The 24,158-nt window shown below is 40.3% G+C and overlaps 1 protein-coding gene across 1 annotated transcript; it reads left to right on the forward strand.

Annotated features, from left to right (window-relative positions):
* The first annotated feature begins 3,371 nt into the window (after positions 1–3,371).
* ERLEC1 (endoplasmic reticulum lectin 1) lies at positions 3,372–16,704 on the forward strand. Its single transcript, XM_032185303.1, has 14 exons — positions 3,372–3,574; positions 3,777–3,881; positions 4,412–4,492; positions 5,405–5,482; positions 5,627–5,690; positions 7,609–7,649; positions 10,067–10,290; positions 12,649–12,778; positions 13,209–13,370; positions 14,479–14,538; positions 14,839–14,963; positions 15,327–15,404; positions 15,607–15,682; positions 16,406–16,704. Exons 1-14 carry the CDS (start codon positions 3,431–3,433, stop codon positions 16,475–16,477), a joined length of 1,440 nt encoding a protein of 479 aa, XP_032041194.1. The 5' UTR covers positions 3,372–3,430; the 3' UTR covers positions 16,478–16,704.
* Positions 16,705–24,158: the final 7,454 nt, after the last annotated feature.

A 24,158-nucleotide genomic window follows, 5' to 3' on the forward strand; every position in this document is an offset into this window, starting at 1 on the left:
AAAAGAAGAACCAAACGGCACTTTTCTTGTGCTTGCCTCAGATAGAAGCAAGCTTTAGTGAAGTTCAAACACATGAGATGGCATGTTGACTCTACACATTTTTTAATTATTTCCCCAAAGGCTTATCTGTGTTCCTTAATACAGGGCAGGGGTTGCATACACTCAATAATGATCCAAAAACATCAGCGATGATTCTCTCTTTAAAACTAAATTTAAGCACTGTGTTGGGGCATTGTGATTATGTATGGCTCTACAGTTTGTATCTTGACTTATATTCAGGACACTGTTGGTTCATTTGCTTTCCAGATTCATAAAACTTGCAATAATATCTGTAATGATACATTCCAGTTTGTACATACAACTTCAATACAATAAAAATGCATCACATTTATTAACTGTGTTGGAGAAAGAAATTTCCATTTTTTCTCAATTTAAAGAGTATCCAATAATAGGATGGACATCCCTGTGTATCTTAATTCTATCTTGTTACAAAACGATATTAGATCTAATGATGAGAAATGATATACATGAACTAGCTACCATTATGAAGTCTTAAACTGTCCCAACGCAAGCAATTAATTAAAGCACCAGAAATACACACTTTATCTTCCTCTACGGGATCTAAGCCATGACCCTTCACACAGCTTCAGTCACCCACAAAAGCCCAGTATACTTTCAGATGTTACTCACAAAAAAAAAATAAAAAAAAATAATACACACTTATTGTACACCACATGCCTTTTTTCCCTCTACTTGTTAAAACTAAATCTGAATTTGTGACAAAATGATAGAGATTTTAGATAGGGCTTAGTAATACAAACACACAGTAAGTGACCTCTAAACTTGTTTCCACAAGTCTGAACATTTCGGGCAATTCTGCTGAAAGCACAGGAAAAAGCATACTTTTTTTTGTTCAAAATACCTTGCATAACTGATCCCTTACATGCAAAATACCCCACCTTTTGAACACCACTTACCCCTAAAGCTGAAGCAAGACGTTTACAAAACTGGTTGCAACATCTTCCTTCAGTATTATATTACTATTTTATTTTATATCATTGTTTCCTGAAGTTCACCAGGTTACTAGATTAACTCAGATTTGCATCCCTTCCCATCTTTTACTTCTAGTATGTATCTGGATACAGATTCTATTCAAACTACAGAGCTGAGAATGTTGAAAAAAAAAATACTACAGCTCCCCCATCAGACCAGACCTATTTCTCCATGTCTGTTCTGCTTAACAAAGATTAAAAAATAAATAAATAAATAGGTGATTTTCCAGTGTTCAGCCAAGCTGCTGACAGGAAGAGGGGATGTTGGCTGTCTACACTGGCAGACACTGGGACAGCAAATCACCAACAGAGCCCTGTATCTTGACTTCCCACTATCCATGAATATGTTTTTTGTAAGATTAGAAACTGATTTTCAAGTAATTAGGCTTCTCTAGAGGGCTTCTGCAAATGGCTTGACCCTCATTTTAACTACCAACCACAGTACAGCTCTAATTATTCTAACTTCGCATTCCCTCAGGATTCTTATACTAAGGTCATTTCCTTGCTCCTCCACGGCTTTGTTCAAGGAACTTCCATTCAGTTGTTGCCCTCTCTCATCTCAGAGCCTTGCCTGCATCTGTCTAGTCTTTTGCAGCTTAGGTCTTCCCTCCTGGCATTGTGCTCTTGTTGTACATATACTTAAACTGGAAGAAGAGTTCTTTTCCCAGCACAGCTCTGGCACATGTTTAACAGGAAAAAAAAAAAAATACAGCCTTAATCAATCAAACAAAAATACGTTAGCAAAGCTCAGAAGTATTGACTAGGCCTGTGACAGCTGTTCAGTAAAGATTTGAGCTACTTTACCTATATTATTTCCATCTGGAAATTGTTCTTCTAATCAGGACAAAAATCAACCAAGGGCATACAAACCATTTATTTAAGCTGTGTAAACAAACTCAGCTTGTTTTGCTGTGTAAACACGGATGTACATACATACATCAAGCTGCTGGCAAACATGAAGAAATTCCTGGAACAAACCATCTGAAACCAATCCACCTGAACTGACCACACACCATCCAGTTAGCTTTCTCCACTGCCAGAGATTTTTGCTGGCATCATTTCCTTCCTTTGCCTTCACACTCCTAGCACCAGCCACATACTAGTTTACTTCTCTCATTAAAGATTTCAGCCCCCATCCTGCTAGTTTGAGTTTATTAAGAATCGCTATACACTGCCAAAACATTCCCATTACCCTCATACTACATCCCGATCGCAAAGCAGACAGGAAATTGCCCCACATTTCTCCTCCTCAAGTCTCCATTTCAGTCCAGCCATTTCTCAACTTACAGTTTGTTCTTAATTGAAGATAAAAGGTGTGGTGGTTTTACTCGGGTGGGCAGCCGAGCTCCACCACAACCGCTCTCTCACCCCCCCCTTATATTTACTTGAACACAAATTTGTGTTCCTTATTTCTTTGTGCCTTCCAGGTCTACTCTACACCATAGAAGTTGTGCTGGTATTACTCTAAAAATCTGGGAAAACAAACAAACAGGAAAACCTAACAGAGTTGAGCCCGCTGTGCACTTTGTAAGGCAGGGTGAACATCAGTGATGCCGCTCTGGCAAGGCACACGCATTGCTCCATGTAAAAGCTTCGCCAAGCTGTGCTGGATGCCCAGGAGGGTCTTGTTGAGCATGCTGAAGGCTTTTACACCTTCTGGGATATGAATCAACGCTTGAGTAAATTCCTACTATAGTAAAATTGGGTATGTGGGTGAAACTATCAGGTACTTGAGGTGGAAAATAAAGTGTATCTGGTCCACGTCCCTGCAATGGAGATGGAAATCTTAAATGAAAAGTAACTTGTAGCCATTCCTGACCCAATTATAACCCCTTACAAAAAAACGATTATATATTAAACTTCTGGGCTCGCTCTGCCCGTGGCAGCACGCTCACACAGCGGTGCTGGGTTTGCTGTCCCGACAGACAGGACAGGGCCCTTGTTAGGCCTCGCTGCAGGCAGCAGCTCGTCCCAGCAAGGCGCCCGCTGCTCGGGCAGGACGGCTACAAGGAGGCAGGCTTTGCCAGCAGCCCGCAGTACGAGACACCCGGATTAACCGCGGCACCCCCTGAAACCTCAGCTTTTTGCAGCCGGCTGCGCACCAGCGCACAGCAGCGCGGAGGGGCAGAAGCCAGGGCTTCGCCACAGCCCCACGGCACAGCGGGGTGAGGGCGAGCCAGCCACAGCTCCTTGCACCTCCCCGTCAGGTAACAGCAGGACAAGGAGCCCCCCAGCCCCAGCCCCGGGCCCAGCCTCGGCACTTACCGCCGCCCGCCCCGGATGTCGGTGCGGGGCCGCCCCGCCCCGCAGCCGGCGGAAGCAGACGTGGCGGCGGGGCCCTGTGGCTGCCCGCGGTCCCCCCGAGCCGCCGGGCGGCCATGAGGGGCTGCCGGCCCCGGGCGCTGCTCTGCGGCCTCCTGGCGGCAGCGGTGGCGGTGGCGGCGGGGGGCGGCCGCGCCCTCCCGCACCTGAGCGACGACGTGCCCTTCAGGGTGAACTGGCCCGGCACCGAGTTCAGCCTGGTGGGTGCGCTGAGGGGGCGGGACGGGCTGCGGGGGGGGGCGAGGGGCGAGCAGAGCCCCCCTGGGAGCCCCCAGCCCCTCCTCTGCCTCGCGGGGTGTCCCGGGCCCCCTCCCCGGTCAGCCGTGCTGCTCACTGACTGGGAGCGCTTTAAAAGCCTGACTGGTTCACGGGTTATTTGTGTGTGTGTTTGTTTGTTTTAAGCCTACAACTGGTGTCCTGTACAAAGAGGATAACTACATCATCATGACCACCGTGGATAAAGAGAAATACAAATGCATCCTTCCACTGATAGCCAGCGGCAATGAGGTAAGTTCAGCCGTGTCTTGTTTGTGATCATAAACTGTAGGCAAGTCTTGGCACCATCTGTCTTGATAAAGCCCCCATCCTTATGTGATGGAGAGTAACAAGGACTTCACCTCAGGTGACAAACCTTTCCGGGTGAAGAACTTTACCTCTTCAATAGCATGCACGTTTATAGAGTAAAAAATATGAAGAAGTAGACTTCCACAAAAGGATTGTTGATGCTGTTTTCCTATTCGTAACCCAAGCTGCCATTGGTGACAGAGTAAGCTGGGAGCTGCTACTCTTTTGCAACGTGTGTGTTTTTTAAAGCCACAAAACTCTTCTGCTTTGACTGTTTTGTGACTTCTACTTGTCCCTTATTGTCTAACTAAATTACCTTCTCTGATCACAACACAGCTCCTTCAGGGCCAGAGTTAATGAGCTCTTGTATCTTTTAATTCTGCAGTAAGGCTTCTTTTGAAAAACTAATAGATGAATATTAACTAACCAAACTTCTTCCAATTTTAATGTAATGAAATATCCTTCCTTTGTAGGAAGAAGAAAAGGACTACAAAGGTCCTACTCCAGGAGAATTGTTGGAGCCTCTTTTTAAGCAAAGTAGCTGTTCTTATAGAGTATGTCACTTCTGCGTTGGTAATTTGCATGCTAATCAAAAGATTTTCATTCAGTCCATTTTAAGACTTAGCGTAATAACCTGGATAAATATATCTCAAACTTTATGTACTAATTCAGACCAAAATAAGTTTTCTGTAACTTTGATTTAATCTATATTACTGATAAAATTCCATATAGTAGAAGATCTCAGTATGCAAATAAACTGGGTTGTTATGATACCAATTTAAAAATGTGGATTTTAAATGCTTACTTCCAGGAGTCAAGCTGTAATATGTGGCAGTCTAATGAGCAGCATTTCTCAGAAATTGTTAAAACACCAAAACAAACATACTTCTAGATACCCTGGAAGTTTTTCCATTTTTCATCAGCTGTCATCACAATTCCAAGGCTCGTGCCTTACAAAAACAAACCAAATAGCAAACAAGCTGGTACTGAGAAACCGAGAGAGCAAAAAAAAACAAATGTTATACGTACACAATGTTATAATAATACCTACACAAATGTTATACCTACTCAAGGTCTTATGCAAGTTCTTGAGGAAGAGAGAGTGGGTCAAGCCCCATTAGTAAACAGCCTGTATCTACAGCAGTTGCCAAAAACAGTCAGTGCTCAGTCACTTCAGCTTAGTCCCAGTGGTTTTAGACTAAATTCAGTCTGCATATCTATTATTATTATTATTATTTTTTATTATTATTATTTATCTGTGTAAAAGTTAAGAAAGTTTGCCTGTTGTGTTTATTTGGAATCTCATCAAAACACTGAGGGAACACTGAGACCATTCACTGTGCTACTGTTTTTGAAGGTGCTTTTATCCACTTGCTTTGGCTGCATTTGCTGTAAAAGCCAAAAATTAGGGGGAAAATGTTTTCGGGGGTAACTTATCTAAACAGAAAATTGTTATTATTTTTAAGATTGAGTCTTATTGGACTTACGAGGTCTGCCATGGAAAACACATCCGTCAATACCATGAGGAGAAGGAGACAGGACAGGTAGGTTTCTTGCAATTTGAAAGTCTCAGCCGCATTTTCAGTGGCATGTGTGTGCATAACTCCTCCAGAAGAGTTGAAAACCTGTGTGCTTGAAAAAGTATGGGAAAATAGTAACAGATTTTTTTTAACCTCTTTTGATTGTAGAAAATAAACATCCAAGAATACTATCTTGGGAATATGATGATGAAGAACCCATTATCAGAACCAGGTTTGTCTTACATTATTTTGCTAATGCGTTCTTTTGGTTTTAACCATTACTCTTTGAAGAAATACGCTGTAGAAAACCAGTTCCCAATAGAAGAGTACAACTCTGTTAGTTAATGTTTTACAAAATGTAGTTTTAAAGTAATTTCTTTCAGCACTTTACATTTATTCATCCTGTCAGTTTCACTGTGATGTTTAGTTAATTAGATTAATTTACAATGATTAATTAGGATCAGGGGAAAAAAAAGCATAGTAGCAATATTGAAGCAATATATGCCAGATGAGTCTGTTTGATAATGTAATCTACTGCCACTCTTTTTTTTTTTTTTTGGGTGGGGAGGAGTGTGTTTCAAGATGGAAACAGCAGCCAAAGTGTGTAGCACATCTTGGGCTCTGCTATTTTGTAGTAGAATGTGGTATGCAAACCCACACATCTATAGTCTTTGCAGGTAGATTTGATCCTTGGAATTGTTGCAGAATGTTTTTTAGGGTTTCTGGCACAGACCTTCAGAAATACTGAAGTGCAAAAAGTGTGACTTCAGTGGAAATTAGGTAGCTGAGCCCCAGATTCAAACTGAATAATTTTCTGAATACTTGCATTTTTCCACATAAATTTTTGTAGATACTGGAAGTTCCGTGTTCACACCTGCTGTTACCTGCTTCCCTTATGTAGGCAGTATATTGGTTCAGAGAACTCTCAAAATCCACAGACTGTGTTCATTCATCAGAATTGATGGAAACAGTAGAAAACAGTAATTTACCTGTTTTTTTTTAATTCTAAGCTAGTACATAAAAGGCACCACCATTTTTCCTCCTAAATGTGATTCACTTGAGTGCCTTGATCTTGAAGGGGATTTAGAGCTATTAACCTTATTTCTCTGAATTCCTGTTTACAACCTTCAGTTAGATATCTTAGTCCTAAAAAGAAACTTGACTCAGAAACTGCATTGTTTGGCTCCTCTTATTAGTAAGTTAGGGTGTTTGCTTGTGTTGTCATTAATCCTGTGCAGAGATGCCTATTTCTCCCTAAAAGCTGCTGTATGTGATGTATATGAATTGTTGTGGGCTATTATTCTGAGAAGTTGCATGTGATGATAACTTTGTCAAGTTATCAGTCTTTTAGTATGTTCACTCTCTGTGCTCTCTGCTTCAATGGCAGATTTTATTCTATGTTTCCTCTACAGCAATTCACAATACTTCTCTTAAAAAATAAATAAATAAATAAAAAAGAAATAGATGGAAATAGATGGTGTTTCAAACCATTGTGAGCTAAATCCACAAGTGTGATACAGTAAACTTGGAATAGCTGAATGGGTGACAGCAAAGTAGAGTTGCCTTTTGCTCATCTAATTCTGAATGGAGTCCAGACCGTCTCCTGAAACAATTCAGAACGCTAAAGACAGCTTTAACCTGTGACGACTTGTAACCCCTACTCTGTTATGATGCTTGCTCTCATGATCATGAGCATAGTGTGCAGTCTGGCCTAGCTTCATCTTACGCCTAGTGCACCCTCTGAGGCCGGCTGATGGGTGGGCTGAAGTCCTTGCTGTGTACTGTCTCAGTCTGTAATTCACTCACTTTGAAGAGAATAGTCAGCTATCCCTAGAAGAACAGCAACAGTGGCTTGTTATTTTGGCCTCCATGGTATTCCTGTGGTGCTAGAGCTGGATTTGACCTGTCACATAAACTCAAAATTGTATTAAGATGATGCTTACTCATATTTTGTTCTGTTTGCTCTGGACCCCAGATCACCGTTTATTTCCTTTCTTTCCTCTTTTGCACCTGCAAGTTGTTAAAATTGACTCTTGACAGCTTATACACAAAGTACAAGCAAATACACAAAACAAACTTCTCTGTGTATAATTTCACTTTATTTCGAGTTCACAGACTTTATGCTTACCTCATTCTTAATTATTCCCTAGATCAAGAAGAGAAGGAAAATCCAAAAGAAAGTGCAAAAGAGGCAAGTGAAAAACATCTATTTTAACTTTTGCCGTCAACAGTGGAGGCAATTTCTATATGATGAGATTATAAGTTCCCTAACAAAATGAATATCAAAAAATTAAACTGTTCCCAAGCAGCACTCTTTTCACTTTAGATTATTAGATACACCGCTAAAAGCTTACTTAGTCTAGTTAGTAAATTTCTTACCCTCCTGTTTATTTAAAGGTATGCCAATCATAAACTTATATGAGATATAAACTATGTATTCTTTCTCTATGAAAACAATACAGATATCCATAAAGTCACATTAAGTTCTAGCAACAGTTATTTTTCTAGCTGCATCAGAAATCCCTATTCTGTTTCATAAACTTTGGGTTAGAAATGCTTAACAGAACTGTACAGCACCAAATCCAAAGATTTCTCACCTGACTTGATGACCCATACTGTAAAACTCTGTGCTTCTGTTTTCCATTAGAGAACTTTTCTATTATTAAGGTCCCAAAGCGCAATTCTGAGTTACTGACTTGGTAGCAAAACAGTGTAAATACGTGAAGCACACTAGTGTTTGGGATTAGCAATAGCAAATTTGGCCTGCAGATAAACATGCACCTATCTTATTTCCAGTTACCATTTTAATTCTGAAGTCAAACTTTCATCTGCATGTTCTTTGTAATACTGATCTAAATAGCAGAGTGATATCTCTCATGCAGTAGATCTCAGAAGATAGACATGCCTGATCAGCATTTTGCAGGTAGTTAGGGAAGCAGACTCAAGTCAGAATGTGCCTGTTCTGATGGCTGTGGCTCTTGGAAATTGAATAATTTTTATTTATTACTTCAGAAGTTGCTAAATATTTCTGCAGACTTTTTTTTTTTTTTTAACTAATATTTATGATGTATGTACGCTGACTTGATTTCAGTTGACAAATAATTTAGGTTTGCAACTTGATTGGAATCTGTAGTCAGGAAAGGGAAAGGATACATAACACAGCTGGGTGGGTGCTGCTTAAAGTAACCAAAAACCTGCTGAGGCTAGAGATTTATTTCAACTGACAGACGGCTCAATAGGATTTGCATACAAACAGCAGCTCTCTCCAGTTAGGTTTCTTGAGTAAGTAATGAAATGCCTAGGTGTAATTTTTCAATATTTAAGGAAGAGTAAGTTCTTTCCTTCAGGAAAATAGGAAGGAAAGATATTGGTACCCCTTTTGTGAGCCAATGGAATATATCTTTGCTTGCCACCTTTGACCACTGAATATTTGGATATAGAGTGGATATGTGACTGGAAGCTAAGGAGTACCCAAGCAATTACGCTACTGCCACATTCATTCTTGTAACTCACAAATGTCTCATCACTTCATTCATGATGGAACAGTTGTCAGGAAAAAAAAAAAGAGTCCATGGCCTGTGTGACAGGGTAGCTTGGTTTGAGAACTCTGCAGTAGGTGAGAGGTACGAGGGTCCCAGCTCCCCTGGGTTTTGGCTTGAGCACAGAAGGCACCACCACCTTTTAACACCAAGCCTGACTGAAAAAATTTACTAGCTCAAGCAACAACAGATCGAAAGTGGTCTTGTTTGTGTGTTCCAACATGGCTTTTGCACAAACAGACCTTTTGGTACCCAGGAACGTTAGCTGCTTTGAAGATAGGAGCCAGAAGAGGGACTTGTAGCAGTTTGGGGAATTAGTTTCCTGAAAGGAAAGTTGGACAAAACATGAAGGAACAAGTCTGAAGAGAATTTACCTAGGGTGTAGAAAATGAAGGAAAGTAGGTTTAAAGTTTTTATTTGGGCTTTGTAAAGTACCTTTACTTCAAAATGCATTTTGAAGTAATGTATTTTACACCACCATTTCAAATTTTATGAAGCATGATTTACTTAGTATATATTGTTAACTTTCTGTTAGCTGTGATACCAGATGGTGTGAGATACTCTGTACAAGGAGACACCTGGGCTGGGTATGATAAGGGCAGATGCCTGGATGACTTTGCAAGGGGCCATTGGGGATTATTCATGGCCTGACACTGAACTGAAGGTAACATGCCTGGCCAGACCTGAACTGAGCCTGGCAGAGCTACTCACAGCTCCTTGGCTCCTAGATTACAGGATGAACACAGCTGGCTTGGTGCTCTTTCAAAACATTGCACCCAGCTGGCGGGCTTTCTTAGAACTGCACCATCAAGCAACCTGTGCAGAGAAACCAGCTGCTTTTGCAGTCGTGTTTCTAGTCAGACCTCACGTGGCTTGGTGCATCTGTGCAGTGCTGAGCTGGAGATAATAAACCAGAATGTGTTTGGATGTTGCAGCAACACCGAGTCAGTACACAGGGGCTGGTTTCAATCCAGTAGTGCTGGCTCTGCACAATGCTATAGTGTTTTCTGTTTCATAAGAGTCAAAGGAGTTTTACTGTGATCCTTAACTTTTACTTTCTTTCACCTAGATACCTACAAAAAATATAGAAGGGCAGATGACCCCGTACTATCCTGTAGAAATGGGAAACGGCACACCTTGTAGCTTGAGACAAAACCTACCCAGATCAAGTACAGTGATGTACATCTGTCATCCAGAAGCTAAGCATGAGATTCTTTCAGTAGCAGAAGTTACGACTTGTGAATATGAAGTGGTTATATTGACACCTCTGTTATGCAACCATCCTAAATATAGGTATGGTACCCAAATTTTGGCTAACATTATCGCTCCGAATTTTCATTAGCTTCTGTGCATGTGCTTATATAAGTCTTATATTCAGCTGTGGTTTCTGGTACAGAACTGTGATACTCATGTACTTATTTTGGCAAATGCAGTTTTGCATAGTCTTAAAGAGTTTTCATCTTAAGTTGCACAGTATTTGCACTTTGTAAGTCTCTGCTGGTTGATCCTGTATGAGAAGCAGATGGGAAGTATTTTATTTCCAACTGGTAAGCTTCTGGCTCTGTCATTCCAGAGGAATGCAAACCAGGCCCTGAAGGCTGTGGGCAGACTAAAAACACTCAGTCTCTTCTCTTAGAAGAGAGAGATTTAGATACTGTAAATGGCATGCACCATTCATGTTTGTATAGACTTCAACTACTCTATTTAATTTCAAAAAACAAAAGTATGGTCTTCAGCCATAACCTTACTAACATTTATCTTAGCAGTACTCAAAACTTAGGAAGCTTTTATTTGTCCTTGCCTTGGTTTACTGCCTTACCACTAGCTGTATGTCATTTTCATCTGAAGAGTTCACAGTTGCAGGTTTATTTGTCCAAAAATCAAGTTTAGGATTCTTTTTTTCTCCCCTCTCTGAATTGTAACATGCATCTAGAGGATATCTGTAGTTTTAATAGCTTTGACCTTTCAAAGGTTGTAAGTAGAATTGCTATGTACATGACGTAAAAATGAAAGGGGAAAATAATTGACAGGAGTTCTATTTCCCATACACACGGACATCAGAACAAGCAAGTATTTAATTGCTGTTCTGAAATAGGCAACAAAGTCTAAAGGATAAAATCCTTGACTGTGCATTTTATACATGCTTCCCATTTAGGGTAAATAAGTGATGTGTTATATATATGAAGTATTATATATTTAGTCCCAATCAGCAATTTTATCAGGTGGTTGGATCTGTTAAGTGCAACAGATAACACAGTATTATCTGTTGTGCTTATCTGTTGTTTGTATGCTATGTGTTACGTGTCTTATAAACCTCTGTATCAGCAGAAGAATAGAAAGTGCAAGGCAAATTGTTTTTTTCATGGGATAAGAATGAAACTTTGAGCCACTATTCCCTCCCAAACTGAAAGCATGGAAGACTTACTGGCCACTGGCAATAAATACTTAAAAAATAAACATACAAGATTTTTATTCTCACGCTTACATCTTAGTAAATAAAGATGGGTAGAGATGGTCAGCTCGAAATGCTGCTCAGCGTCAGCAGAGGTAAGAACAGACAAACCAACATCATTTTAAGTGCACTTTTCCTGTTGTGTTCCCTGAAACAGCACTTAGCAGTACTTCACACACCGTCCCTTTAGTAGCTTACCCAAAAATGCAGTTGCATTAACTTAGCAAAAGCACATCCATTAGTTCTAGTTGGCATTCTTATTTGGTTACAGTTTGACTTTTTTTTCTTTTAAATTGGTTGAAATCGGGGTCAGGAAGGAAGATTGAGTAGAAAGATTACTGTAACTGTCAGTGTTATGCTTTTTAAATAAAATTCAGATGAAAACAGGCTTCTTTGGTATGGAACTTATTTAATCTGGAGTGTAGTGACTATTTAGGAAATGCGTTTAGATTCTTTCAACTACAGGGACAATTGTCATAGAGCTACTGCTGTGTCTTACAGACTTTTCAAAGGAGGACATGACAGAATGCCACCTTGCTTCTGAAGCATCACCTGCATGTTTGTTTTGTAAACAAGCTTTCTCTAAAGAGCACCTTTTCAATGAGATGAGAAACAAAAACTGTACAAATACATCATTTGTCAGTACGATTTTCAGTTTGATATTTGCCTTAATAATCTGTTAAAGTTTTTTTGGTGTTTTAATGAGGCCTTCATTTGCTTTTTGCAGACATAACTAATGAAGAGAGTGATAGAGGAATAATGATATATGTGCAGTGGGAAAAGCCAAACACATCACAGTACAGGAATGTGTTATTTTAAGTATACAGGAACTGCATCTATCAATTTTAATCATTGAGGTTTTCTAACTTCTGAGAGGCCTTTTTGGAGTCTTGACATTACATTCACGGTACATGTACAATGCAGTTTCCTTTTTAATAACTGTTTTTGTTTTGTTTTGTTTTCCTTTTGAAGAAGAGTGATTAGATTGTGCTGCCAGCTGTCTGGCAGTGGTGGTAGTGAGTCTGCACTGGGCTATGCTTATTTACATCAGCTGCACGGACATTGTAGCTTTGAATGAGATGGTGCTCTTGCAAGTAAGATAGCTCAAGCTAAACTCAGTCAAAAAATTTTTAGCAATCAAAAAGTATGTCTTGTCTTTAAAGCATGATAAGTGATATATCCATAACTTGTTTGCACAGGTTCAGGGCTTCCCCTGTGAATGACATTTTTTGCCAGTCCCTGCCAGGATCCCCACTTAAACCTCATAATCTGGAACAGCTGGAAAAACAGCAAGAAATGATGAAGATGCCTTTCAGAAGGGTTAAGGAGGTAGAATTTCTTTAATTTGAAATAGAAAAGTACTTGTTTTCCGTGTTACAGTACATATAACTTGCAGTTCAGTGGAATACATGCGTTTACCCAACTTTGTAAGACCACGTCAGTCTTTCAGATGGTCTTTAAGTTTGTTGAAATTGCATGTAACTTACTTTGTTTGGAAAGAAAACATATCAATTACATTTGGGCTACCAGTAGAAAACTTCTGTAGCCTTCTTAGCCTACAGTTTGGAAAGTTGCTAAGTTTCTGACTCAGTCTTTTGTTTAGCTGTGTCTAAGGCACAGTGAAAGTGGTGACTGCATGCTTTCATACTTCTTTGCACAGCCTGCCTCATTTAGTATTAAGTAACTTCCTATAGTTTATAAGATTTTGAAAGGGGCATATGAAATATAATTAATATATTTTTGTATACTTTAATTTCAGGAAGAAATGCATTCAACAAAAGAAGAGAAATTTTCTTCCATTCATAAGCCTGTTGCTGTCGGCAGCCATCAACTATTAACTGTGGGAACAACCCACATCTCCAAATTGACTGATGACCAACTTATAAAGGAGTTTCTTAGTGGTTCTTACTGTTTCCATGGGGTAAGAAATTAAGACTGCATACAATCAAATAGCAGCTCCTTAATTGCATGTACAATATGGTGGTGGGTTTTTCATTTTTTCCATGAATGCTGACAGTTGAAGTTAGTATTTCAGCCAAAAGGGGGACTACTTTGTTTCCTCATAACAAAAGAGGTATTTTCTGGTTTAAAAAAAAAAAAAAAAAAAGAATTACTAGTAACTAGCTCAACCTTAACTGAAAATATTCTTTTGATCTGTATTCAAGACCTACTTTTGTCCAGTCTTTGCCTTGGATACTCTTTATATGCTTCCATAGGCATATTAGTTTGGGCGTAAATCTATAATCTTAACTCGGGTCTGGAGGGTAGGAAGTTGGAGCTTAATGTTCCTGAATGATATTTCCCCTGACTTTCAAATATTTAAATAGGTCCTCATTAAATGACTTTTCCTTGTCTGTGCTGGGTAAAATGCAAAGTTGAAGCAATAGTACACTTCTATTATATGAATAAAACACTGGTACATTTATTACACGAGCCATGTCATATTAATGTTTTAACAGCATTCTTATGCACATAATAATTGGCTTTTGTTAATAGAGGGAAGGCTTATATACCTAGGTCTATGCTAGAAAGGTATCTTTATTTTTTCTGTTGAAAATAAACTTAGTTGGACAGTGAAAAACGAAAGTAGATCATGAGAATTGTTCAGTGTTAGTTTTGGTAGTGAGAAAGGAAAAAAAAAAGATACAGCTTACTGAAAGATGAGCCAGCAGCGAAGAGGCATCTGAAGTTTTCACTTTTCACTGTCTTTAAAAGAGTAAAATATTTCTTAAAAAAGATGAATAGAGGAGATACAAGTAGTTTAAAGAACTTAGTCCTTATATGGCTCTTCTACGAGTTGACATAACAACAAGGTCCTCTTTGCTTAAAGTCATCTATTCCATCCCTTGCCTATGCCAATTAGTCTAATGAGAGATTCCCTCTCAAAGCAAATCACAAATCAGCATATCTGAATAAAAGTTGGAGTTTTACAGCTAAAATAATCAGTTATTTAGGGTCAGGAGGGAAATGGGAGTGGTTGTTTTGGGGATTTTGTTTCATTTTAATGCTAAGATTCTACCTGTCCCTAGGGCGTTGGTTGGTGGAAGTATGAATTCTGCTATGGCAAATATGTTCATCAGTATCATGAGGTACGTTTAAGTAGTTTTATGTTCTGCCAAACGCTGGCTGTGGCTGGCAGTGGGGAGGTTAAAGAATCTGTGTTTGGCTTGAAAAGCAGCATTTTCTTGGCTAATCTACATCTTGGGCTTAAGAAGATGCATTTCAGAAAATAAATCCTCAGTGTGCTGCTCAAGAGTTTACACAGGGGAATGTAGGTACCATGTCAGATAGAGCACAAGAATAATCAAAGCTGAACTTATGTGGGTTTTTGAGGAAATGTTATTCTGTCATTAAAACACAATTATCAGCTCAGTCTTTCTTCCTTTTAGGACAAGGAAAGTGGCAAGACTTCTGTGGTTGTGGGTACCTGGAACAAGGAGGAACACATTGAATGGTCCAAAAAGAATGCTGCCAGAACCTACTATCTTAAAGAAGACGGCACACAGACGGTTAGGTATGGTTATCTCTGCTTATGAGTTCCTGAGTTAGTCTCATACTTGTGATAGAGAAAGACAAGTGCCAGGGCCCAGTTCTGCTATGTATGAATATTCAGTTATATAATAAACTGTTTTGAGGAGGTTGTATGGATTTTTCCCCTAGGCAACATGCAAGATTTTGGGTATGATGCAGAGGAAAAGACTTTACTAAACAATTATTTGTTTCTGTAATAACTGATTTACAGCATCTTCCTTGTTTGTTTTGTATATTGGAGTTAAATATTTGAGGAATGACAAGATATGCTATTACATAAGTTAGCTCTGTGCTTAAGAATTCTGTTCACTATTTCCAAACTTCTTCATTCCAAACTTCTGGGCAGGATGGTGTCTCATTTCTATGGAAATGGAGATGTTTGCGACTTAACCGAGAAGCCAAGGCAGGTGACTGTGAAATTGAAGTAAGTTAACTTTTTTTTAGTAAACTGATGTATCGTGTTTCTGCTTCCTATGCCAGAGGGGAAAGCCTCTCTCTGTCTTTCATGAAGCTCAGAAAGCTATGTCCATTAGCTGGACTTAGTAAAAATTATATAGATAGTAAGGAAATATATATTTCATTTTTGTGCTTACTACATGCTAAACATTGCAAAATTTCTCTTTCAGATGTAAAGAGTCTGATTCACCTCATGCTGTAACCATATATATGTTAGAGCCTCATTCTTGCCAATACATCCTTGGGGTATGTAAACACATACTTGAATTTCATAAGATCAGGTGTCACTTAGTGGAGGATGTCTCAAAGTCCACGTTCCACTTTATGGAAAGTGTGTGTAGTGTGGTTGCTTGCATTAGTCATAGAGTACAAGTATTATTTTTTTTAATTTGATAAAGAGATTTTGCTACTGAAGTGAAAGGTTTTACACTTACCATCTCAGGCAGGGCTAGCAATGCAAGTCTACCCCAGACAGGGGAACACAGACAGGAGACCATAGAGAAAGCTACAGCAGGATTTTTAAAATGCACTGAAGAATACTAACATCTTTTAAGTGTTCTTACTAACCTTAGCGAGCTGCTGTTCTGTCTAGTCACCTCTGTGCACCTTACATCTATGACATCTCCCATCCATTTCCTCAAGTTTAAAATAGTCCCTTCCTTCCACTGACTCTTCACAAAAGAAAGATTCTTGTAACGTACCTTAGCCCAAACACACAACTGCTGAACAAGTATTGCTTTCTGTTCAATTGCATTTGCCTAGGGAAATAAGGATTTATTATTAATAATTACATTGTTAATATACCATAGATATCATACACAAAAGTAAAAAGCATATACCAAGTTTTACAAAGTGATGCTCAAGCCTCTTGCATGCTATTGTAAATAATCTTGTGATCTCCATTGCAGTTTCCTGTAAGAGTTTATTAATGATTTTGTAGTTGTTAATATTTTGGTCTCTATGTTCAAGGTGGAGTCTCCAGTCATCTGTAAAATTTTGGATACAGCTGATGAACACGGGCTCCTTTCAGTGCCCAGCTAAAGAACAATATAAGTCCATGAAGGAAGCCATACCCATCAACAACCCAACTGGCTTTTTCCACACTAACATCATATCCGTGAGATGACCAAGACAGAGAGAAGTTTTCAGCCAACCAACCTCACCAGCAGAATTCTCTAAGATGAGGGACTCATGAACCACTTTGTGTATAACTATGTGTATATAAGAGGTTATCGATAAACTTTTAATGATTAAAATTTTGTCTTGCACTTCCTGTATGACTTGTGTATGAGGTATTCTGCAACGATCATCGAGGTAAAAATTATCGACTTAAAAAAGGCAAAACAGACAAGGTCCAGCTTCATGTACGAAACTCAACTGCCAACAGAAGGGAAAAGGGAAAGCAATACTTCTTGCTCAGGAGCCTTCAGCAGCCACTAGAACAAAAGTAATTGTTCTAATGCAATTACTTAATTTGTCCAAACACAAATTGCCTCAGTTTGACTGCTTGGAACTGTATTAATATCACAGTCTTTTCTTAACTTATCTTGTACCTATTCAGCTGTTACTTCTTCTCTCAGCCTGGGCTGCTCTCCAAGACCTGTTTTTTGTTTTGTTTTTAAATAGGTACTAACTCCGTAACGTTCATTGCAATATATTTATTTTGCTGAACATTCCTCCTGACGTGAGTCAGAATTGCTGTTTTGCTTGAGGAAGCTAAAGTTTAATACCAGTGATAAAAAATCAACATCTTTCTTGTGGGGCAGAGTTGTCAATATTAGCTAGGAACCCTGCCTCCCACTTACCTGTATTCAGCTGTGTTTCATGCGGGTCTGAGTTATGGGTTTTTTTGGTGACAACTCAGTACATCCACTTGCCCTCATAATGGCAAACAGTGGCATGGAGGGCCATTTCCTGGTAACATGTCTACCTTGCAAGTAAGATTTTTGATACAGTTGCATGAAGTTTTAGTCTGCAGGCAATACATACTCCTCAAAGTGGGAGGACCAGATAATTGAAATATTACTCAGCAGTATCTGAAGATTTCCATTATACTTCTAAAACAGTTGTTTTTAAATAGGTAAGAAAAAAATGAGAATCACACGTTTGGAGCCAACATGCTTTCAAAGAGTTCCTTCCTAGGGAGAACACTGTAGGGCTGGCAGAAAGTTCCTTTAGTGCTTTTTCTAGGTGGTACTTCAGTCATTTGTTTTGTGTGATCACAGACCAACCCTCTTCATACTAAAGATACATACATACAAGTCATCTTGCATGTTTAGTATGAAGAGGGTTGGTCTGTGATCGCTGTCCTGCATTAAAACTGCCAGTGTAGGTGCTGTGCTGACGAGCAAGATCAGTTTGCAAATGGGCAAGATCTAACTCAATGCTTTCAAAAACTTTCTCTTGAGTTAAGTTCCACTATAATGAGCTCGGGAGCATTTTGCAAGGTCTGTGATGATGCATTTGCTGGAATGGGCAAAAGCTGGGCAATATTTCAGTATATTCAAAACACTGAAAGTGCAATTGTGCATTTTCAGCGTTTTGATCAGTATTACTTGTTTGTAAGCCAGCTATGGGTTTCCTCTTTTCTAGAGTTGTTGTGCAAGGTGCAGGAGTTTTATGACCGATGTCAAACGGAAATCCACCAACCATTTGGCATATGACTAGTTCAGAACTACCCAGAATATCAAATAAAGCTGCTAGACTGTTGCAATGTAAAAACTAATTTTAATCTCTCTTACGTAGTAGAACAGAACAAAGCATCAGCAGGATGATATGGCATTTAAATTCAAAGTCTTCCTGATCATATTCTTATTACTCATGGCTTGTCACTGTGATGGAAGAGATTCTTCCACCCAGATATTTTTTTATCATTATTTTTCCCTAATCTTGGAAACCATTAAATAAGTGAGGAAAAGCTTCCTTAAATTTCAATCTTGATCCAAGCTATTAGCTTTTAGAAAAGAGAAGCCATAAGGAAGTGTTCTAACTTTAGATATTTAACTTAGTTTCCTTTAAGTATTTTACTTGCCTTAATAAGTCATCTGGGCCCATCTCATTAAGCAGGTAGCAATGGATGTTACAAAGCTGCACCAAAAGCTTTCACGACAGTGTGCAACAAGTTGCTTGTATCTGCCAGTGAGCAGTAAGCCTTGGTCAAGAACATGGTTCCTCAGAAAGCACAGCTAGGAAAGATCTGCAGGCTCCTGCAGCACCTTCCCTCACTCTATCTGCATGGATGCTGGGGGTGTAACTGCAGCTTGAGTAGCTACAACCAAACTATCTTTAAACTGCTGGGGTAGTAGGTGCAGCTACAGAAACACCGACTTTAGGAAAGGCTCCCCACCTATCCATCTTCAGATTAGTAGCTCTTCCTTCTGCAGGTGTTACCCCTTAGCAGCCTTAGCTCCATTTCTGGACTGCCATGGGTAACACTACCTCAGGTATGCAGCAGCAAAGATGCATCCCCAAGTCAACACAGAGTCAAAAAGCAAACAAACAAATAAAAACATTTAGCCCTAAATTCCCTAATCTGTCTTTACAAGGGGCTGGTTGAATCTTAATAAGGCTGCAACAGTAGGCAGAAGTGTTTGTAATAATGGCTTGCACAAGTCTGTTTTGAGGTTGAAATTGCCCCATATCTACTTAGCTTGTCTTAGGAAAGCTAGTACAGACACATCTTAACGCGGTGCCATGCTCTTAAGCTCTGAGTGCTCAAGCTCCAGGCTGTATGTGGTAGCTGTGTCTCATTGCAGAATACATACAGGCAGCGTTTGTGGGGATGGTGTCAAACTTTATCAGCATGTATTGGGCTAGGTCACATTACGGGAAGAGAAACCACAAGATACTAAACCTTCCAGCACATCCATTCGTTCTGGGATAAACTAGAAGAAAAGGTAAGGATAGGTACTCTGCAGAATTTAAAGAATTCTGATTCCCCACATGGCAAAGAAGTCCCCAGCACAACGGGGAAGTGCAACCTCTTTGATGAAGTAGCTGTAGCACCTCAGCGTGGCACTAAAGCCAATAAGAATTCTGCTGCTCTAGGAGCAAATCACACCATCACCTAAAGCACGCACCCAGTTCTCCATATTCCTCAGCCTCTGCTTCCCCATGCACAGGAACCAATGCGCTCAACAGTGTACCTACCCTGTGTCCAACATACCCACAGGCACAAAAGTGATGAAATCCAAGCCTCTGTCTCTGTCCTTAGTGGTCTATGCTACATGACAAAGACTTCTTTGGATACCGAACAACGAAATGGTACATGAGGCAATACCAAATTTACGATGATTTATTGTAGAAATAAAAGACTAGCTTTGTCAGCAAAGTACATGATTGGATAACAAAGATGAAAAGTAAAGCATTAAGCAATTGTAAAAGCTCAGGTTGGTTAGGTATTTTACCCCCCCAAAAGAACTAACAGCCAAATCCACACCACGCCCCAGCCTCCTGTTCTTCTGTCAAGACATCTCCTTTGCCAGGCAGCCCATCAGGTCCAGGCACCACAGGACTACCACTGACGGGCTCTCCAGCCATGTATTTATTGTGCATTGAGGCTGGGAGACTTTTTGGTCACTGTTGAACTTTGACCCCTGATTAGTTTTGGCTCTGAGAACCAGACATGGTGCCTTTCAGAACATGTGTTTCAGTTCGAGGCACCCAATTTCAATGGAACAGTGCAATCCTGTGCCATGAAGAAGAACTGGATGGCGTATGTTATGCTCGTTACTAAGTTTAACTGTTTTCGTTCTGGACTGTCAGTCAGTCACTTACCCTTGCCAAGAAAGGTCAGCAGAGGGTCTCGCCAGCCTGCTCCAGGCCCAGCTGTAGCACTGCTCCACTCCTCACTTCTTCTGTGCTCACAGAAACCAAAGAAAGAGATCATGAGCCATGAAAACTTTCCAAGTCATGAGAACTTTTTTCCCCCTTTTTTACTGAAAGGAACTACTACATGGTGCAATACATGACACAAGTTATGGACAGTCCAGCAGACAGCATAAGACTTTTTCAGGGAGAACGGGGGGACTTAAATCCACAAATATAAAGAACACACTTTTCTTTTTGACCCTCTCCCATATCTCCCCTACCAACAGCTGATACAGGCAAGAAGAACCAAGATGGGAAGGGGAGGAGGAAAGATGTGCACAAAAACACAAAAGGCAGAAGAGACCATGACTTGATACTGCTAGAAATAATTTATTCCAGCATTAGTTTGTGTTTTAATACATTTGAACCTGGAAGAAACGTGCAACTGAGAATACATGTAACTTCCTTCTATGACCCTCTCCCAGGCAGGCCCTGGAACGTGGGAACCTCTCCATACCAAACATGGGGAAAAATAAGCTCGCTTGGGTGTGCAGAAAGTACAAAGCAGAATTGGAGCTCTGCAGGTTTCTGTGCCAATCTGCTTAGATTTATACCCAAGGTATGATGCAGATTTGCATCTCAGCCTGAGAGGCATTTGTTTCCATGCTCATTCAAGAAACAGCAATGTAGAAAATAATGTGAAAGGCAGACAGTAAATTTGCAGTAATGGTACCGATATAATCTGCAATTAGTCAAAGGAAATTACATGAACGGAAAGTAGATTTGTGAAAGTGAAACATGCCGCTTATCTAAGATATTTATTTCAATGAGAACAGTTCAAAGAATGAACTATTTTAAGCCCCAGAATACAGGATTCATCCACACAGAAAGAATGAGCATCAGCAACAAGCACCTACCAACATCCCCTGTCCCACCTTATCAGTACAGAAATTCTTAAAACTCACTTGTCACTCAGTAACTGGTGGATTCCTCGTACACAACCCAAACCAGTGTAGAATAGCACTGCTCACTTCTTGCTAAGGCCTGATAATTGACAATTAGGAAATGAACTTAGAATTTTCTGTAGGAAAAAAAAAAAAAAAAAAAAGAGTCATATGATTATTGCTATGTCTTTAATTACATCTCCACTCAAAGATACTGATTAAATATAGCGGCCATTAGACTTAAGAGAATAGGGATTCATTTTAAAGCTAATTTTTAATTGTCATTTAAACTCAAAAATTATTAACTACCTGCAGGACTAAATGAAGAAGCAGGGAATACTTATGTAAGACATCTGCACAGCTGGTAGATTTAGCTCAAAGGAGTCAGTGGCACAGTGTGCAAGGCAAGACAGTCCCTGAAAAGTTTTGTCTAGCTGAAGGGACAAAATAACCCAATCAGGCTTGGAAACAGTTTTCTCAAATGGTAAAGAAATGAATGGTATTATTCCTGCAGAGAGGCAGAGAAGTACATTTCCAGGTGATAAATATCCTATTTGTACAGCTATACAGATACGACTTACCAGTTTTTATCCAGCATCCAATTCTAAGCCCACCTTAATAAAAGAAGCTCCTTTGAGGGCTGGGCTCCTGAAGGCTGATGCTCATTCTTTCTGGATTTGAGCAGGTCCTGTACAGTCTCATCTAATCTGCCATCCATGTGCCTATGCTCACAAATACTTTAATGTTAACCTTATGACATTAACATCAACAACTGGATTCTTTAAATCTGTCTTGGTTCTGCTCTCAACCATGTTGTTTGTATTTTTCCTACTCACTCGCAGAAGGCTTTCTTTTGTGCTGCTGTTCCTCCACAATCCTTAGAATAAGACTGTCTTAAAGATTTAAAAGAAAAAAAAAAAGAATGCCGGGTGAAACAAATGTTAGAATAATGCCAACATGACATGTTGGTAGAATAATTATCCTTGCACCAAAAAATATTCAAATAATTTTTAAAAGTTCATTATTTCCAATTGTGATTTACTTTCTTGACCAGCTGAAGCAGTTTGGACAGCCCTGTGCTAGAAATATAGCTCGTCTGCTTTCTCGGAGATGGAACTATGGATTGAGTTTCAAAAAGAGCATGGCTGTATTTAGATAAAAGAAGAAAGACTTGTTGGGGAGAAATAGCTACAGGGAGTCACCTCAAGAATGTATCCTGACATGTCCGAAATGCTCTTAATTTCCTGTCTTTTCTGCTAAAACAAGCTAGGATCTGTCTGAAGAAGGCATGACTTCAGGGCACTTCCAGAACCTGATGGGGCAGGAAAGTGCCAAGTCTGACTAGAAAGGGAAGACAAACAACCATGGGGCTTTCCAGCCCCTCGGGACTGGACATGAGAGCCCCCGGGCTACTGTAAGAATTTCCAGTCACTGGCAGTTACAAAACAGTGGAACAACAAATAAAAAAATAAATAAATAGCAGAAAAAGCAGAGCAGATGACAGTGCTCAACATCTTGTGCAATCTCTGTTGACTTCCCATCTGCTGACATCCTGAACTGAAGCGAAGTGCACACCTTTCTGGGTAGCACTACAAATACTAAGAAAATCTCCTACTGTTTTTCCCTAGCTAAAGTGCACAAGACGTACAATTGCTCTGTTTGTGAACATAAGGTCTCACATGCTGAAAGTGGTCCTGCACTTAAAAGAGCCCAGAAGATCTCAACAGCCAGGAAACAAGTCACGTTAGAGGAACAGATCAGTTTTGTCACTGTGCTCAGGTGCTTTCAGCCCCTTCCTGTGCTGCTCAAGCAGGAGTGAAGCTTCCAGTTGCCCATCAGCAGTGGGACCAACTCTTGTATTTTCAATTCTAAGTCTAATGACACTTTTTCTCCCCCACACACATGAAAGCTGAAAAAATGCAGTAGGACATCTGTTGCAGAACATCCTCACAGTCAGTGATGGTTCTCATCCCTATCTTTTCTGTAGCTTTGCAGCAAGCAGCCAAAAGCCCAGTGGTTACCTTGAGATAGCACTGCTCACAGCAGACTCTAAGCCTTAAAACAAGCTATTTCTACACCTTGTTTTCCCCTCAGCAACGGGCTCTCCCCAACAGGAAGATTTCTCACCGTGAGAGGGGAAAACACCACAGTCTGGGCACACGAAGAAGACAGCCTCCCCCACAGCCTGACCCGCCCTGCTGCCGGCACTACAAAAGCATAGCTCCAGAGGCTGGTAGCAGGGAAAGGCACTGGAGGCATGAGGTAGCCATCAACTGTCTTTCATCCTTAGAAGCTGGAAGGCATTGAACGCCCCAGGACTGCTTACCAGCACGGCGGCAGAGGCACAAGGTAGGGCTGCAGGGTGCTCTGGGCAGGCTGTTGCTGGCTGAGGGCTGAGGACAGGCTGGAAGGTCTGCGGCTTCCCTCTCCTTCCTTCTTCTCAGTTAGTCATGAGAATCTGAGTCTGGTGGACAGCAACAGGGATTAGGATAAAGCTAAACGCATCTGCATTTTCATGCAACAAATGCAAGATGTGGAAGTGCATGAAGCAGTGTCAGGAAGCCACCGGGAGAGACGGGGCAGGAGAGGAGGTGAGGGGTGATACTGCCACACAAGGGGAAGTCTTCAGGGATGAGCAGGTACGTAGGCAGTGACCTCTCCTGGTGTAGGGCACCACATACACATCTCCGGAATTCATCTTCAGAGCAAATTTACTCTTTTCCTTACTCCGACAGGTAAGGCTAAATAGAGGTTCAGTGGTCAATTCCTGGCGGAGAGCAAGGCACCAAGTACCACAGGGGATGTGATCACAAGACAGGCGATCACACAGCTACACAGAGCTCCCTGTCACTTGCTCTTGAACACGCAACTTCAGTGACTGAACGGGTTTCAGCCTCGCTCAGTTGTTGTGTGCCATGACGAGGAGCATAAAACCCTCAAGCAGCATTTATGAAAGTGCAGTTCAGAGA

Source organism: Aythya fuligula, chromosome 3, assembly GCF_009819795.1.
Source record: "Aythya fuligula isolate bAytFul2 chromosome 3, bAytFul2.pri, whole genome shotgun sequence".
In the NCBI taxonomy this organism is placed as follows: Eukaryota; Metazoa; Chordata; class Aves; order Anseriformes; family Anatidae; genus Aythya; species Aythya fuligula.

Bases quoted from the DNA above. Each gene is read 5' to 3' on its own strand.
- ERLEC1 (XM_032185303.1), top strand. From the start codon at position 3,431: ATGAGGGGCTGCCGGCCCCGGGCGCTGCTCTGCGGCCTCCTGGCGGCA. The intron at 7,650-10,066 runs GCAAGTGAAAAA...TCTTTCACCTAG, and splicing joins CAAAAGAAAGTGCAAAAGAG to ATACCTACAAAAAATATAGA. The intron at 15,683-16,405 runs GTATGTAAACAC...TCTATGTTCAAG, and splicing joins CTTGCCAATACATCCTTGGG to GTGGAGTCTCCAGTCATCTG.